The sequence below is a fragment of the Amblyomma mixtum genome, chromosome 7 (genome assembly GCF_055824585.1).
Source record: "Amblyomma mixtum isolate Tamu chromosome 7, ASM5582458v1, whole genome shotgun sequence".
Classification (NCBI taxonomy): Eukaryota; Metazoa; Arthropoda; class Arachnida; order Ixodida; family Ixodidae; genus Amblyomma; species Amblyomma mixtum.
The window spans coordinates 35014554-35031770 of record NC_143018.1 but is presented as its reverse complement, the minus strand read 5'-3'; the positions used below and the strand labels follow the sequence as shown (position 1 = coordinate 35031770).

The window sequence follows — 17217 nt, the reverse complement described above, 5'->3', positions numbered from 1 at the left end:
ATCACAATGTCATGCAGAACTGAGAACATTATGTCAAGTGCTGTCATGACAGCAGATTAGCACAACACGCAACAACGAGCTTCGACTGAGTGTCCCGTGGGACAACCAATAAATGAGGTGTTTCACAAAGGAAACCAATATATCTTAATTAAAAATATGAAGCTCTGCAAAGGCAGTGACATACTTTGTAAGAGCTCTTCGATTACAGGCTGGAGAAAAAAAATCAAGAAAACGAAACGAGCATCAGAGTGAAAGTATACGCCATAAGGATGAAAACTGCACAAGGCAACATGCCGTGATAATCAATGCATTGAAGCTACACAAACAATCATTACCTACCACATACTTCTTAATGCCCAGAGAATGAGTGTCTGTCTGCTTTATCTCAAGCTCCACCGTGTTGCGTTTGCGGTTGAAGACAAACGTGCCGTTGAACTTAGCGTGCCCTCCTTGCCGTCTGTACCCACAAGTGATGGGTCAAGGCAAAACAAGCCAACACACGGTTGTACTCTTCACATGTCCACCAAGCTAAGAAAGCAGAACTGCATGCTCAAAAGGTTTGTTATTTCAGCTAGGTGAATATAAACCTCCTCAATCTGAAATGATAATTTAAAGAAAGTAAAAGAAAAGCTTCAGTTTTTTTTGTAACACCTGAACATTTCCTTCCTGGACCCCTGCCAGCACTGAAAGTTGTTAAGACACTTACTACACAGGCTCTATAGAAGCAAAAGCCATTGCCACTGGGAGCTAGATGCTAACGTAAGCGCACAATGATAGTTAATGGGACCAAGTGATTAATTACGTTACTGTATGCAAAAACATTTCTCAGTTTTATTCTCAAAATATTATCTGTTGGAGATATAAGCTACAGCAAGTCCAGTGAGTGATAGAACCCACTGATTCAGACTCAACTAACGAGATGAACCAATCAAAAAGGAACGAGCCCTTGACATAAACTCTAGTCACTGGGTCACAGTGAAGTAAAAGGATACACCCATTGCTCCAGGAAGGTTTTGATGTCCTTTCCGGTGACTATAAAGATGGCTTTCTGGAACTGCAAAAACAAACAAACAAATATGTAGAAAATACAACCGGAAACCATAGATTCAATGTAGTTATGAAGGCATGAGACACTGAGGACTGCAGAGACCAAATTTTTGCTTGCGTGTTTCTTCTTTCAAATGATGCGTTACACATTACAGTTACATACATCATTGCGTGTCATTTGCCTAAAACCGCTTAATAATTTAAAATTTAATTTCTTCTTCACATTGTTTCGGCTTTGGTTTGATTGACCAAATAATGCAGTTCATACTCAGGTCACATCAGCCACGAAAAACACGGCCGTATAACTGCTGATAGGTCCTTCGTTGTCACAACAGCTTTGAAGCAGGCTGGTTAAAGTATTGCACTGAATTAAAACTATGTATCAGCATTGATAGTGCAGGTTTTTTTCGTGCCTCCCGTGACCTAAGTGTGAACTACACATCGCAGCTATAGTTTGGTTGATCTCTTCATGCCTAATATGCACACAAAAACGGCACACAGATGCGCGACCCCCCAGAAAATGCCCGAACTCAATCAATGCTTGTCTATGTAGTGAAACAGCCTGTCATGAGTTATTAGAGTATTATGATTAATTCCAAAACAAAGCAAGTAAAGCAAAGGTGAGGGTTGAGGCATGCACAGATTTAGGTGCTTGGGGCACCCCAAAAGCACTCCAAGGAACCTATTCAAAAACTTGTACATAAATGTGATGGGAGTGTATATTAACAGAGGCAGTACAGAATGACTGTTCCTCGTTTCAAAAGAAAAAAAAAGTTCGAAATAGTTCAGCCTTTTGACAATTAACAAACTGAAGGAAAGCCTATTCTTCTCAGATGGCTTTCGACCAGTGTAAGTGCTTCGTGTTCAGACACACCCTAACACTGCCTTCACACAGAACGGAAAGTTGCATACGCAGAGAGTTTTAGCATAGATGGACAGATGGACAGCCAAATATGGTAAAATGCTGCCATTGCTATTCCTGTCATGCTTGCTTAGCTGCCTTTGCCATTTGGTCGTAACTACCGTAGTCAGCCTTTTTACAGCATGACGGTGCTCGAACTCGGCAGTGCTAAAACTGCACTCACACTGTTGGTGGAAAGAAGCATGTTGTGCCACATGTTGGAGGTGACCTTTTGCTGAGCGGCCGAACTGGCCAGGGAGAGAAGCTTGTTGAACACCTGCAAGGTAAGCAGGTGCATGGCACAAACACATTTTCTGTAGGTTTACAGACAGCCCCGGGGATGTGCTAAAAAACCATGCTCCATGTGACACTCACAGTGCCTCAGGGCAGCTAGAACATGGTATTCTAAGGTGACGTCCACAATGTATCGGCTAGGCAGGCAGGGCAGGCCAGCAAAAAAAAAAAAAAAAGAAAGTTAAAGAGAGAGTAGAACGCTTAAACTTAGGAAATGACAGGCAGAACCAACTCATATTCATCTGCATATTCCGCCTGTCAGCCCGCCTTTAGTGAACCACCCAGTGCCAACAGTACTCATTCATTCATTCATTCATTCATTCATTCATTCATTCATTCATTCATTCATTCATTCATTCATTCACTCATTCATTCATTTGTTCATTGATGAATTGATTGAATTAACAATTGATGCATTCATTTGTCCATTATTTGATAAATTTAATAACTGACTGATTAACATTCATTACTTGATAAATTTAATAACCGACTGATTCACTGATTGGTTTATTTCTAGAAACTTTTCACCACTACAGTCCTTGTTTGCGTATAACGCAAGTGATAAATGTAAAGCCGAAAGTTGGGTAATTGGACAACGTTCATGATGTAACAAAAGCGCAAAAGGAACACAAGGGGCAAAAAAGAAACGACGCAGACAAACGCTAAGTCTGCGTCTATGTCTGCGCTATGTTAGCGCTTGTCTGCGCCGTTTCCTTTCCGTCCCTTGTGTTCCTTTTGCGCTTTTATTACAGCATGATAAAGGTGACCCCGGGCAACATTTCTCTCGCACTGTTGAAGCATCTCTGTGCAAGGTAAACACACTGGTTAAATGTTACCACTGAACCTTCCTTGAAACATGAAAGGGTTTTTTGACAGAGGTGGCTTCCCAATGCACCAGCGTCTTCTGAATACCACTGCAACCTTCACTTCAAGACACACTGCAGAGTGTAACAGATGGCCAGTGAGGCTGGCACACGTGCCTGCAGCAGCAGCTCTCTGCCGATGCGATCTTCCAGCATCCGGATCACGAGGTGGGACTTGGCACGCAACATCTCGGCATACTTGGGCGACACGGTGTGCAGGTTGGTGACCGGGAAGTGGAACGGGACGTTGTCGCATGCGCTCGGGTCCAGGATGATGCCCCCCGCTTCCTGCTCGTAGGCTGTCACTTCCTTCAGTTGCTGTCGTGTAGGGGGGGGGGATACAATCCAATATTAAGGCGGAAGCCTTTAATGCCTCATCGTTGTAAGCAGCAGTTGTCGACAGAAATGTCACACTTTTCAATTGGTCAAAACGTTCGTGACGTCACAGTGCACGAATTTCAAACGGGGCCAATTGTACTTTGGTTAGTAACCATGCAACCAATTAAAGGGATCATATAGTGATGCTCCAACTAAGTGGGAATGAGTTTAGTTCATTGCTTAATCACCCAATTATCCTAATTAACCTTTCTAATCAGGCCAGATAAATAAAGGAAATTGGTCGAGTTCGGGAATCGAACCCCGGTCTCCGAAGTGCGAGACGAGCATGCTAACCACTCTGCCATGCCAGCTCCAGCTCGATGGTTTGGAATGAACAAAGGCGCATCTAGTGAATACAGTGTCTTTGTTCACTCCCATCTTCCTCCCTTCCCGTTAGGTTCAGGTGTTCAGGTGTCCACCGAGGTATGCCAAACAGATACATTTACTTTCCTTAAAAACCAATTCGGGCGATGGCGTTCTGTGGACTCCCTGGCAGCTTTGCAAGACGCTGTTGCGTTTCACTCTTAGAGGCGAAGCTTGACATCTTAACAACACATCAGTGACACAAGCAGCAACAACGCGCTTAAGGCTTTCACCTCACTGCACTTTAGGTCAACAAAGTGCCCCCCTGAATTTTTTACAGCGAACCCTTTCTAGCAATGAACCATTACTGCCTTGAATTGGTAACTGAAGAAAAGAGTTGCCAATTCAAGTTAGCAAAAAGAATGCCAAAAAGGGGCTTTCACATAGTGTGACACAGGTCATGTGTAACAAGTTTCATGAATCATATAATTCATTATTGGTCAAACAAATCTCATGATCCATAGTTTAGCACGTCAGTCATTGGAAATAATGAAAGATGCTAAATGTAAAAAAAAAAATGGCCCATGCTATACGAAAAAACATCTTTATGGGCAATGCTGATGTTACACGTCATTGTTCAATAAAATCACCTCAGTCATTGCAATTTTACTGCCAAAGCCTGTAGGCTCAACATCTATTGAAGAAATGTTTTTTTAGAACATGAAAGGCCTGGGAACAGACACAGTACTAAGTTTTGGTGTGAAATACAATTTCATTTCACCACGTCTGCTCCTCAGAACCTACTCAGTGCTGCCAACGAGCATATGATGCATGAAATGTACCTGCTCTGAACAGTCAAGTCTATAACAATGGCAATGAAAACAAATTGCATAACTACTGCCTCGGGCCGCAAATAAAACTAGCTCACCTTATGAACTGAAAACCTGTACTCATTGTTCCCAAATGCTTTCTTGTTGTACTGACCACCGAGATATGCTGAAATCCCTTTCGGCAACCAAGAGTCGGCCCTGCAAGGAACATTTCTTGAAATCACGACAATAACTTTAAACGCTTCAAAACGGGAGCAAAACAAAAAGAAACTAAATGAATGAAAGCAGTGCAAAAACCAAATCAAATTTGGTTTTGGTTTGGTTTTGTAGGGCCTAATGCCCCAAAGCGACTAAGGCTATGAGGGACACAGTAGTGGAGGGCTTCGGATAATTTTGATCAACCGCGGTTCTTTAACGAGCACTGACATTGCACATTACACAAGCCTCTAGCTTTTCACCCCCCATCGAAATGCAAACACCATGGCCGGTACCGAAACCGTGTCTTTTGGGCCAGTAAGCCGAGCACCATAATCACTGACCCACCATGGCGGCATTATACTGCAACAACAATTATCATCAGTACCAGCACAAACAATACAAGGAATCAGTATAGCAGGAAGAGATCAAGCATCAGCCAACGACGATCCTCATTCTCTAGCGTTAACCCCCTCCTCCTTTTCCCAATTAGGATACAGTCCATCCCTTTCTGAAATAAATTTCATCACTTGTTCATACCTTGTAAGGCCTAAAGGAACAGTGCAAAAGACCACTGAGGACTGACCGAAGTTGTTCTGTATCAGCAAATTATTGCAATCTAATGACAGAGGGGCTACCTTCACTAAAAACGGAGATTTCACAAACTAGAAGGGACCAAGAAATGATATACAGGTATTGCCACCACCGGCAGTTTTCACAACCAAACTGCGATTACATCAATGCGTCTTTTTATGCGGATCTCAGAGGTCAGGCTGCACTGCTGTTCATTTCCAACTAGTGATCATGGAGTAATTTTTTTTTTCAACGTTGATGTCATGAGCTCGAATCAAGTGATAGGAAAAAAAAATTTTTTTTTTCTATTTACAGATCAAATTTTCTCATGTATAAATGTGTCTTTTGCTGCCAAAAAGGCATTAACACGTCCGCAAAAAGCGAAACAACCTATTTTTACTTAGAAGAAAAAATTTGATGGAATCGTCCTCCAACTCCTCGTTTGCTTGCTTTCGTTCTTGTATAAATCACTCCTGATAATTGAAAAAAAAAAAAAATCCTCGGTATCAATTGCAGCGTGGCTGTCCATGACACCCCGTTTGAAATTTCTATACATATGAGCATAGCAGTGGAGTGGTACAAACTGCCGCAACGCCACGGCCCCACAGCCCCGGAAACTAGTAGTATATGGACATCTATGATGAATGTGGTGAATTCAATCTACTATATGACACGCTGCTGAAACAGGCAATCAAAGTGTGAAAGATATATACAAATAGTTGAGAAAAAAAACTAACGCCAACCAATATTTTAATTTTTGCCCAACGTTTCGGGACCAACTCGTTCCCTTCTTCAGGGGTGACTAAAGTGTGCCAGCAGCAGCGGGGTTTTGCCTTCGCTCTCCCTTTGTTAGCACGTGGCGCAGTCCACTAACGTACGCAGAGGGGAGTCGCCGACCACCCAATAGCCTTCAAGGAGGTGAGCGTCTTGGCCGTGGAGCCAAACCTGTTCAAGAGGCGACACGTGGAGTCATGGCACATCCGGCTCACAAAGGCAGCGATGAATAGAACTCCAGGAACGCTCCCCTCTGCGTACGTTAGTGGACTGCGCCACGTGCTAACAAAAGGAGAGCGAAGGAGAAAACCCGCTGCTGCTGGCACACTTTAGTCACCACTGAAGAAGGGACCGAGTTGGTCCCGAAACGTTGGGCAAAAATTAAATTATTGGTTGGCGTCAGTTTTTTCTCTCAACTATCTAAAAAACGCAACCAGACGGACCTCTCTCGAAGATGTTTCCGTTCATATATACAAATATATTCTTTGAAAACCTACCATGTGTGCATGGCAATGAAGCAGCCAAAGAACTGCTCAGCCACAGCCTTGGCCATGATCTTGCGGGAATTGTACGCCTCGTCAATAATGTGCTTCGAGTGCAGTAAGTTGACGCTATAGAGAGATAACAAGCACACAAACACAATCACAATCCCGTAGGCCTTTTGCCCAGATGCGTAAAAATGCCATTTCAGTTGGAAGGGTAACCTCAGAAGTATCATTCAAAGCAATGTGAAGAAGTCACATCACAGTCGAAGTATTTTCTGCTCTGGCTTGCAGGTCATTGTGAAAGTGCAGTCTGCTATGATACCTCACTTTTAGTTTCAGCAAATACACATCCGGTTACACTGCCAAATTACAAAACGAATGGCTCATGACCTAGAGGAGCTCAGGAAAAAACAGCTACCACAGCTTTCAAGAAACTCAGATGCGACTGTAATGAGATAATAGCAAGAGTAATTTTACTGACATCAGAATGAGATCAGCTTAAAGGTGTAATTTTCACTGAATAGCAGTGACCAATAGCAGTAATCCAAACACACAGTTTCAAAAGCTCCACTTCTTTTTTGCCAATGACATGTACCAGCCGAACAGAACTCGACAAGTTTTCAAATATAACCATTACTTGCTCGAGTAATAGGTGTTAATAGGCCACAGGAAAGGTTAACAGTAAAAGTGGCAAAGAGAAACGATATAAGTCACTAACCTAGAGACTTACATGAAGAGAGTGGTTACCTTAGTATAGTCATGGTTGCGTATGGGTCCGCATCAACATATGCCTCAGCAACAAACACCTGCTTGTAGCAGGAGTAAGGATACCGGCTGGACAGCAGCTCCTCATAGAACTCAAAAGCCTTGAATACAAAGGAAGAGAGATGAGAATTAAGCACGTACACCCGCCCTGAAGAGTTCGGGGAATGGGACTTTGCCGAAATATTTCAATTTCTTTGCATGCAGAGGCGGCTTTAAGTACCTCTACAACTAGGAAGTATATTTGTTAACCCTTTGAAGGTTTTTGCCGTATATGTACGGCGGCGGTTTTCTGTCCCGCAAGGTCTTTGCCGTACGGGTACGGTTTCGATCTTCCGTTTGAAATTTTGCGCCAAAAGAACAATGCGTGCTCACTGGGGGGTGCTGCCACCTCTTAGGACTTACAAGAAGTGTTTGAATTTTGTGCTGCCTTCTTACGGAGATAAGCAGAACTTATGTCTAACTTTAGCGCGGCGGCACAGACTGCGGCAACACCCCTTTTGTAGTTTTGGTTTCGCCGCGTGATCGCAACGGAGTCGCACGAAATTTGAGTTTTCTTTTTGTCAGCACTATATTGCAGGGGCTGCCGAAGTTGATTTCTATCTTTATTGGCGCTGCTCTTAGCTTGCTTATCACCGTTGCTCGCGAGGTATTCTCGCCCTCTGTGGCAACGCGCCTACGCGGTTTCGATTCCGCCGCGGGATCGCAACGGAGTCGCGCGAAACGTGTTTTCTCTTTGTGGGCACTGTTTTGCAGAGGCGGCGAAAGTTCATTTCTATCTTTATTGGTGCTGCTCTTAGCTTGCTTATCACCGTTGTTATTCTATTCTATTCAACATTTTCCAGTTGAGAGTGATGCTGCCACCAAAGTACTGTTCCTAATTTTTTTTTACTATTTATTCTCGATTATATACATTTTGTAGATTCAAGATCCGCAATAAAGTAATTTGACCACCTGGGAAAGTTTTCTTCAAAATAATTCGACCCTCAAAGGGTTAAAAATGAAAGAACAATAAAAACAGAAAAACATGAAACGAATTCAGGCCATCAGAGACAGATGAAACACATCTTCATGTAAGCAAAAATTAAGGATGTTTTCATGTGAAGTTGCAGAAATTCGACTGTAACTGGTCATGCATGCTGAGAACTACAAGAGGGAAATGATTACATGTCACAAAAAAGCTGCAGCTAACCAGCTAACCTTCCATTCAAAAATGCACTGTACTCCTCTTAACGGTTAATCGGCTAATCTAGTAGTTATGTTAACAATGCCACCTGTCCTCCTCTAGCTTAAGTATGCAAATTAAAGGCCAATACATTTCTTTAACATAATGACAAGCAAGACCTGAGTCATTGCTGTTCTGGTCTCGCTTGTGTGGGATGACTCAATCAACCAGACACTGCCTTCTCTGCATGTACTATAAGTGGCTACATGAAATTTGAACACAAAAACAATAACTGACGGAGAATATAAATACCTCATGGAGGAAATTGGTGCACTGCTTGAGGAGGGGCAACAGATGTGGAAGGCAGAAGTGCGTCACCTCATGCATCTGAGGGTCCACAAAAATCTCGAAAGGTCTATCAAGGAAACGAGAGAAATATGTGCACAATATTCAACACTCACTGTTCACCATCTCAAGTCTGCTATTGGGGGCACTGTACGTGGAATCCATCGTACTGGTTGCCTCGAGCTGACACGCCATTTTTACACAGCATTACAACTGTGAGGAGAGCACACTGAATGCAGCGAATGCTTCCTACTTTGGGCAACAAGGTATGCAGTTAATGGTGCAAGACATGTGATGGTCAAATGTTTAGGGGAATCCCCCAAGGTGGAGTAGATTTGTAATAAGGGAGTAATTACTCATTGGCATCCACCCGAGCGCAGCCATACGGCTACAAAGGAAAGCTATACAGCTTTCTCAGAAACTTCGCAGTTAAAGAAAAATTCGTCCTGGTCCGGGGTTCGAACCCAGGACCACCGCTTCACCGGAGCAGTCGCTCTACCAATTGAGCTAACCAGGACGGCAAGCTTATGGTAGGGTGAGAGCGAATTGATCAATAACTTGAAGTGGGAACTGTGTTGGTCAAATGTTTAGGGGAATATAAATTTTAACTGTGAAGTTTCTGAGAAAGCTGTATAGCTTTCCTTTGTAGCCGTATGGCTGCGCTTGGGTGGATGCCAATGAGTAATTACTCCCTTATTGCAAATCTACTCCACCTTGGGGGATTCCCCTAAATATTTGGTCAAACACTGTTCCCACTTCGAGTTATAGATCAATTCGCTCTCGCCCTACCATAAGCTTGCCGTCCTGGTTAGCTCAATTGGTAGAGCGACTGCTCCGGTGAAGCAGTGGTTCTGGGTTCGAACCCCGGACCAGAACGAATTTTCCTTTAACTGCGAAGTTTCTGAGAAAGCTGTATAGCTTTCCTTTGTAGCCGTATGGCTGCGCTCGGGTGGATGCCAATGAGTAATTACTCCCTTATTGCTAGACATGTGTAGTGGAAAAAATACAAATGAGCGTAAATGGATGGCGGAGCAAAGTGTAAAAAGGGGATAGCCAAGAATTTCCATGATCTATCTTCAGCCACATTTGACAGAGTTGTGGAGGTGGAGGAGGGCTGGGTAGAAAAACAACTACTCAAAAGCAAGAGATACAAAATCACAGGGCCTATCAAAAGCTGAAAATAACAAGAGAAGCACAGCAGAGCGGAAAGAAAGACGACTTAAGGAAAAAGCAGTTGGTAACACGGGGCCGCGGTTGGCGGTGTTCTGTATTACTCCGCTAGCCAATCACAACAGTAAACGAAGTCAGCTTTTTAACGTTTGACTTTACAAGGGGGTACCCAAAAGAAACCAGACTAAATTTTTTGGTCGGCAAAGCTTCTGTGGTACCGCGTTTTGCCACTAGGAGCGCATAGAACGAACATTCCAGAGTCAGTAAGCCGAGTGCCGTCGTTGAAGGAGGTCAGACTAGTTTAGGCAGAGTTTTAGAGTGACATCTGTTTTGTGTGAATGTCGTTTTTGCAATGGCTGATTTTCGTGAACAGCGTGCGCCGGTGAAATTCTGATTTTTGCTCGGAAAAAGTTGAATGGAAACTCTTGAAATATTAAGAAAGACGTACAACGACGATGCTATGGGGACAACTCAAGTGTTCCTGAATCGAATCCTGAATCAAAGCAACAATCATGCCAATGGAAAACTTCAAATTCACCTCGCCTCAAGAAAGCTCGTCAGGTGAAACCAAACCTCAAAACAATGATGATTTGTTTTTTCGATGTGAGAGGAGTCGTCCATTGAGAATTTGTTCCGCAGGGTCAGACAGATAGGCAGGCTTTCTACTTGGATGTTTTGAAAAGATTGGGCAACAGTATGCGGTGGAAGCGGCCAGATTTGTGGCGGTCGGGTGACTGGTTTTTCCATCATGGCAATGCCCCTGCTCACACAGCCCTGTCTCTACGACAATTTTGGACCAAAAATGGCATGACCCCTATTCCTCAACCCTCATACTCTCCCGACCTTGCCCCGTGCTACTTTCTTTGTTTCCTAGGATGAAAAAATAGGTGATAGGAAAGCGTTTCGCTGATGTTGCTGAGGTGAAGAAAAAAACAACGGAGGCACTGTCAAGCCTCTCAAAAGATGAATTTAAACAATGTTTTGAAAAATGGAATGAAAGATTCGACGAGCGTATCATTGCAAGTGGGGAATACTTTGAAGGAGATTGAAGGTCTGTGCTTAAAATGTGAACAAATAAGTTCAAACAAAAATAAGTCCAGTTTCTTTTGGGTACCCCCTCGTATTAAAGAAGCCGAGCATCAAAACTCTAGAGCTTATAAATTTGTCTTTGCGGGTACCTTCTTGTCTGAGTCCTTTTCTGTATCTCTTGCGTCTCTTTTTGCGCTGTACCTTCCAATATGAACCATTACCAACTTGCCCAACTGTCCATCCTTCTTCTTGTTTAGGTTACACGAGGAATGTTAACAGCGGACTACTTTTTGGTAGTGGAAGAATTCTTTGCAGCAGTCCTAATGTGGGCAAAGCTTCACTGCAGGCTTAGGTAGTATCTGACTATAGTGCCTCCTGTGGTCAAGAATGCTTACAGAAGTTTGAATTTATGAAGCATGAAACACTGAGTGGCTCAGCTTAATTCACAATGGTCCATTAGTGTTTCAAGTGCCTGCTCAGCATAATTAATATGCAGCATTGCAGGGAAGCATGCCACAAAAACGAGAGGAAAAGTGGCAGATTAGTTAGGCAGTATTTATTTATTTATTTATTCATTCATTCATTCATTCATTCATTCATTCATTCATTCATTCATTCATTCATTCATTCATTTATTTATTTATTTATTCAATAAACCCCTAAAGGCTCTCAATCGAGGGTATTACATAGGGGGGAGCATTGACACACAAGAACACAAAACAAGAATGAGCAAGCGCCAAGGTGCAATACATAAATACAGAAAGCACAAGTAGAAAACAAAACAAAAGAAACAAACAAAAAAACCTGTAATATACATTGCAATTTACACGAAAAAAGAACAGATAGTGCTTTAGAGGCATAGCATAACAGAAGGAACAAAACAAAATAACAAAATAGTGGAATGCAGCATGTGGTACAACCGATTAGTAAAGCTAAACAGACATTTGGGTTAGAAGGTCCTGAAATTTGCTAAGGTTCCTTTCTGAAGCGATGTGTGATGGTAGATTATTCCAGTCAACTATAGTACGAGGTGTGAAAGGGTTCGCAAAAGAAGTGTGGCATGATATGCGTTTAACTTTCAACGGGTGGTCGCGACGTAGAAAAAAAGATTCAGGTGATTGAAAAAAATTGTCATGGAGCAGAACATGATGGTAAAGTTTATGGAAAAGGGTAAAGCGTGATAGTTTGCGACGATGTGATAACGTATCAAGTTCGGCGCGAGCTTTTAGTGCGGTGACGCTAGCGTAACGAGAGTAATCCGAAAAGATGAAGTAGCTCACCCAACCGCCAGGGCAATTTTGGGAGCTGACGTAGGGGTGGAGAGATTGTAGTGGAAGGTCTTCTTCCGCATATCCGACGTGTAAACAGTCTCAACAAGGTCCCCGCATGACACCGCAATCATGTTAGAGTCCACCGTAAACTCCATCTTCCAGGTGCAAGGGTCCGCATACGAGTCTATGCACGGGAACCACAGCCTGCAAGCAGCAGAACAAAACCTTTTTCTGTTTTTGTGTTCACATAGGGTGTTTAAATGACCTGCACAAACTAACAGCAGTATACTGGATGACCATTGAACACATATGGCGGGCTCTGATAAGTCTGCTTATAACACAGAAACGACTGACATTAAGAAACAACTCAAAGTTTCAAAACTCTATGCTCCGTAATAACATCTATATTACTGTAGATCATCATCCACATAACTAAGTTCCATCTATATAATAAATCAACTTTGTGAGAGTTTAAGGTAACAATGCATATCAAGAAGCACCAGGTAACGGACTAAGAAAAATCCAAGCTTCTAAGAATTTATTGCCACAGCACTTCTTAAAAATTAGCGCAGTTTATTTCACCTTAAATACATATAATATGTGGCATTCTTCCAGAAACTCCTGTTTTATGATAAATAATGAACTATCGATAAAAAAACTTGGACTTGAGGGACTAAAGTGTTTTTTAGTAACAAAAACTTCTGTCTTAGCACGAAAACCAGCAAGTTAATTTGTCAGGCAACAGTTTTTCATGCTGCCATGCGTACTACATAACAGTAAACCAAGCTGACGATTGGTTTAGTTTGGTTTATTGGGGTTTAACGTCCAGAAGCAACTCAGGCTATGAGGGGCGCCGTAGTGAAGGGCTCCGGAAATTTCGACCACCTGGGGTTCTTAACGTTCACTGACATCGCACAGTACACGGGCCTCTAGAATTTCGCCTTCATCGAAATTCGGCCACCGCGGCCGGGATCGAACCCACGTCTTTCGGGTCAGCAGCCGAGCGCCGTAACCACTGAGCCACCGCGACGGGTAGCCAAGCTGACGAGTCCTTTTAATTTTCACTTGTGCGGTGTTGTACAAGAACGCTTTTCGCAACTAAAATGGAATTACCCCTCCCCTATGTTTGCACTTGTGGTGATGCCCCCAAGGACACCATGCAAGGGAACCATTACACACAGGAACACCTCACCTGCAGACATATTTCAAAAGGGCCGGGAAGAAACCATAACTTCAAGCACAGTGCACTGATGCAAGAAACAAAACTTGCCTTGAAGAGTTTTCATGCCCATAGGTGAACACGTGCACACCACGCTGCAAAAAAGATAATGGAATAAAAATCTAATCCAGAACACAGTGAAAAAGACAGACGAATAAAGGCAACCCTCAGGAAGTTTCTTAAGCTGCTAATGAAAATTCAAGACCAAAGATGTCACCATGACAGCCTAAGGCTCCCATATTTTGAGCTGTTACTGTAGGTGGAGGAGAGAAGTTATTATTGGGCACTTCAAAGTCTGAAAGGCTCCTTACATTTCTTTATCTTAGATCCTATTATTTTAGCACCTTTATATCACCTCACCTTGGCTGCCACTGATAGAGTAAATCAATGTGACAATGATAACATTGCAAAGCTTAATCTGCATCACTGTCAGCCTTCTGAATGTTGCAAGTGCATTGGGGTTTAATGCATCATTTTCAGTTAGGAGATTGTATACATTGATAAGTCAGCAATTGCTGTCAGTGTTCATGAGCACAAATTCTACTGACTGTGCAGTTTAATCACAACACTGAAATGCATCAGAGAGTGTTAGCACATATACTGTTGAGCCGTACCTCAGCAAGAGTTCCCTCGCATTCAGGAACCACGAAATGAATTCCCCCCTGTGGCTTCTCCAAGGAGAATTCCACACTGACCCGCAAGGGTTTTCCTTCTGCAGTGGAAAGCGACCAAAAGCAGCTTTAATGTGTCACATAATCACTGCAGTCTAAAAAACAACCTCGCTCACCTTGGACTAAGTGTGACGCTTCTGATGGAATTCTGACCGATAACTCTCCGTTCCCATAACCAGGGTCGACCGACCTTACAGCAGCCATGTGAGCTGCTGAGATGGTGTCGATGTTCCTTCTATTGAAGAAAAGTGAAGCAAAATGCCATTCAATCAGAGCCCACACATTCCACAATGCAATGCCGAATGCCAACATGCAGAGAAATTGCGCCCAACGCTCGTTCCCATTTGTTACATAACATTTTCTCATAATAGGCTTCTAGAAGATGGTGACTGGCAACACACATACTGCTTGTTTTCCCCTGGGCATATGTCCAACGTTGGGTCGTTGTACTGGAAGGCACATTCGACTTGGTCGTTGATCCGGATCCGGTAGACACGTAATTGGCAGTTAAGGAGCGAGCGCCACGGTACAGTGCTCTGATCCACAACATACTCTACATTAACATTAGATGGTTTGGTTTTATGGGGTTTAACGTCCCAAAGCGACTAAGGCTATGAAAGACGCCGTAGTGGAGGGCTCCGGAAATTTCGACCACCTGGGGTTCTTTAACGTGCACTGCCATCGCACAGTACACGGGCCTCTAGAATTTCTCCTCCAAAGAAATTCTAGCCGCCGCGGCCGGGATCGAACCCGCGTCTTTCGGGTCAGCAGCCGAGCACCATAACCGCTGAGCCACCGCGGCGGCCTACATTAACATTAGAGTGACAGTACAGAGTGACAGTGTTTTCAGCGCATGCAGCCAAGACAAAGTGTCTGTACCAAACAAGCAAGTTGTATCAACGTCCTTATATTTCCTTACAAGATTTTTAAAAGCGAAACGCCTCTCGGGAAACCTCATAACCCCAGCGTTTACAATGTGCAAACTCAATTCCCGTTCTACACCTGTCATCTGAAAGCATAGCATCCTTCAGAAACGTCCAGGAATTAATAAGTCACGAGAAAGACCGGGCACCAATCGAAAGGATATGACTCTGTTTGCAGTTGATCCTGATCCATCGTAGGTCGGACTTGGTGGGTATCAGAGTCAACTCGACAAAGCCCTGTCAAAAAAAAAAGGTATAAAGGTGATATGAAGTGTTATGTGCGATTACTGAACACCGTACCCTTCAAATAACAGGACAGACACATAGACAGCGGTACATCTGCCTGAAGATATCGGCCTAGATGGGTGTCATACAGAAGACTTCAAGAGAGAATCCCAAAGAGCAGAAAGGGAAAAAAAAAAAAAAAAACACCTTGGACGTCTGATACGTCGAGATCGTTTTCTGGAAATACAAACTCGCGGGGTAGAAAAGGCTCAATTTTAGCTGTGTTTACGGAAGAGGTGTCACAACCACACACTTCGCGAGAGGTTTCAGCAAAGGAGAGGAATGTGGTTTCACTCACGATGAGCGACTGCCGCTGAAAGTTTATGCTTGTGATGCACAGCACCTGATGGGACGTGAACATAAAAAACACGCACGTCAGACTAAACTTGCGATCAAGAGCGAGTGGATAGTGGTCATGCACTGAAACAAAAACACTGCGCGATTTTGACACCGGCAACAGGATGGTCGCACAGAGGAGGAAACGTGTACTTATAATTTGTATAGTCGTTGGTGTTCGTGAGGTTTCTCTATTTTCTTTATCTTGACAGGCGTCATGCTGTCTTTGTGCGCTTGCTAAAGCGACGACAACGTATTTCTACATGAAGCAACAGCTAGGAAGCAGTAAAAAAGAGGCATTGCTCCAGCGCAGCACAACTAGCACAACATGTAGCACAACACCACAACGCTGCCATCTTGAAAAACGCCTGATGTCTACATCGATCCTAAAGCGAGAGTAATTCGAGTACAATGGTACAACCGTATAACTATTAACATCTTGGTTAGAGCGATGCGGTATATTAATTATAAGGTTTTAAATAGGTTGCATATGAACCCAATGTAATTAATCAAAGATTAGTATATTCTTTTTTGATGCAGTACGTCACGCTAACAGCGGCACGAACTCTCATATCCTTACCGCAAAAATAAAAACGAGCTCCTAAACTTTCGCGGTTAGCGTAGAAGAGTTTGAGATTGCACTACCTCGGGCTGTCGACTAAAGGTAGCGATAAATTTCGATGTTGCAGACAGAGTTGCAAAGCGAAACTGCTTCGAGTTTGCTACTCAGAAAGCTTATTCGGCGTTTATTACAGCTACCTCTTTATTACAATGAAAAGCTGCACAGGGAGCTTAACCGTCAGAGCCCCCTTCGTAGCTATAACTGTCACACTCACACATGCACGCCAAGGCAGAGCCGCCTCACGAGCTGGGCAGAGCGAGATCGTTGCTGTTGTTGTTGTTGTTCACCTCGTAGAATGGCGCACACCCACACAGGGGGATCGGCCAAGAAGAGGGGTGCATAGATCGTTATATCCAGGTCAACCGCCACAACATCTTCATTGCATATGTAGAGTTTACAAGTTCAATGAGGCCGGCGTTGGGGAATTGAGAACCTCGTAATATCGTAGAATTCGCTGTATGAAGTTTTTTTTTTTTTTTTTATGTGGTTTAACGTCCCAAAGCGACTAAAGCTATGAGAGACGCCGTAGTGGAGGCGGGCTCCGGAAATTTCGACCACCTGGGGCACTGACATCGCACAGTACACGGGCCTCTAGAATTTCTCCTCCAAAGAAATTCTAGCTGCCGCGGCCGGGATCGAACCCGCGTCTTTTGGGTCAGCAGCCGAGCACCATAGCCACTGTTTAACCTTTCTTTTAAAACAAACAAAAAAAAAGGTTTGTGATTATCGTACAATTCTCGTGTTATTCCACAGGCATTGTTAGAAAAGTGGAGGGC

General features: G+C 43.4%; 1 protein-coding gene across 1 annotated transcript in view; it reads right to left on the bottom strand.

Moving 5' to 3' along the window:
• Taf2 (TATA-box binding protein associated factor 2) overlaps positions 1-16201 on the bottom strand; it is a 50486-nt gene extending 34285 nt beyond the window's left edge. Inside the window, exons 1-16 of the mRNA XM_089552234.1 lie at positions 15977-16201; positions 15782-15836; positions 15364-15435; positions 14681-14772; positions 14392-14510; positions 14219-14316; positions 13656-13699; positions 12395-12589; positions 8883-8985; positions 7391-7509; positions 6656-6769; positions 4715-4814; positions 3223-3423; positions 2133-2225; positions 993-1054; positions 340-457 (exon numbers count right to left, since the gene is read on the bottom strand). Coding sequence (XP_089408360.1) covers positions 340-457; positions 993-1054; positions 2133-2225; positions 3223-3423; positions 4715-4814; positions 6656-6769; positions 7391-7509; positions 8883-8985; positions 12395-12589; positions 13656-13699; positions 14219-14316; positions 14392-14510; positions 14681-14772; positions 15364-15435; positions 15782-15836; positions 15977-16038 — 1647 coding nt within the window. The 5' untranslated portion in view covers positions 16039-16201. The remainder of the gene's footprint in view (positions 1-339; positions 458-992; positions 1055-2132; positions 2226-3222; positions 3424-4714; positions 4815-6655; positions 6770-7390; positions 7510-8882; positions 8986-12394; positions 12590-13655; positions 13700-14218; positions 14317-14391; positions 14511-14680; positions 14773-15363; positions 15436-15781; positions 15837-15976) is intronic.
• Between the last annotated feature and the right edge of the window lie 1016 nt (positions 16202-17217).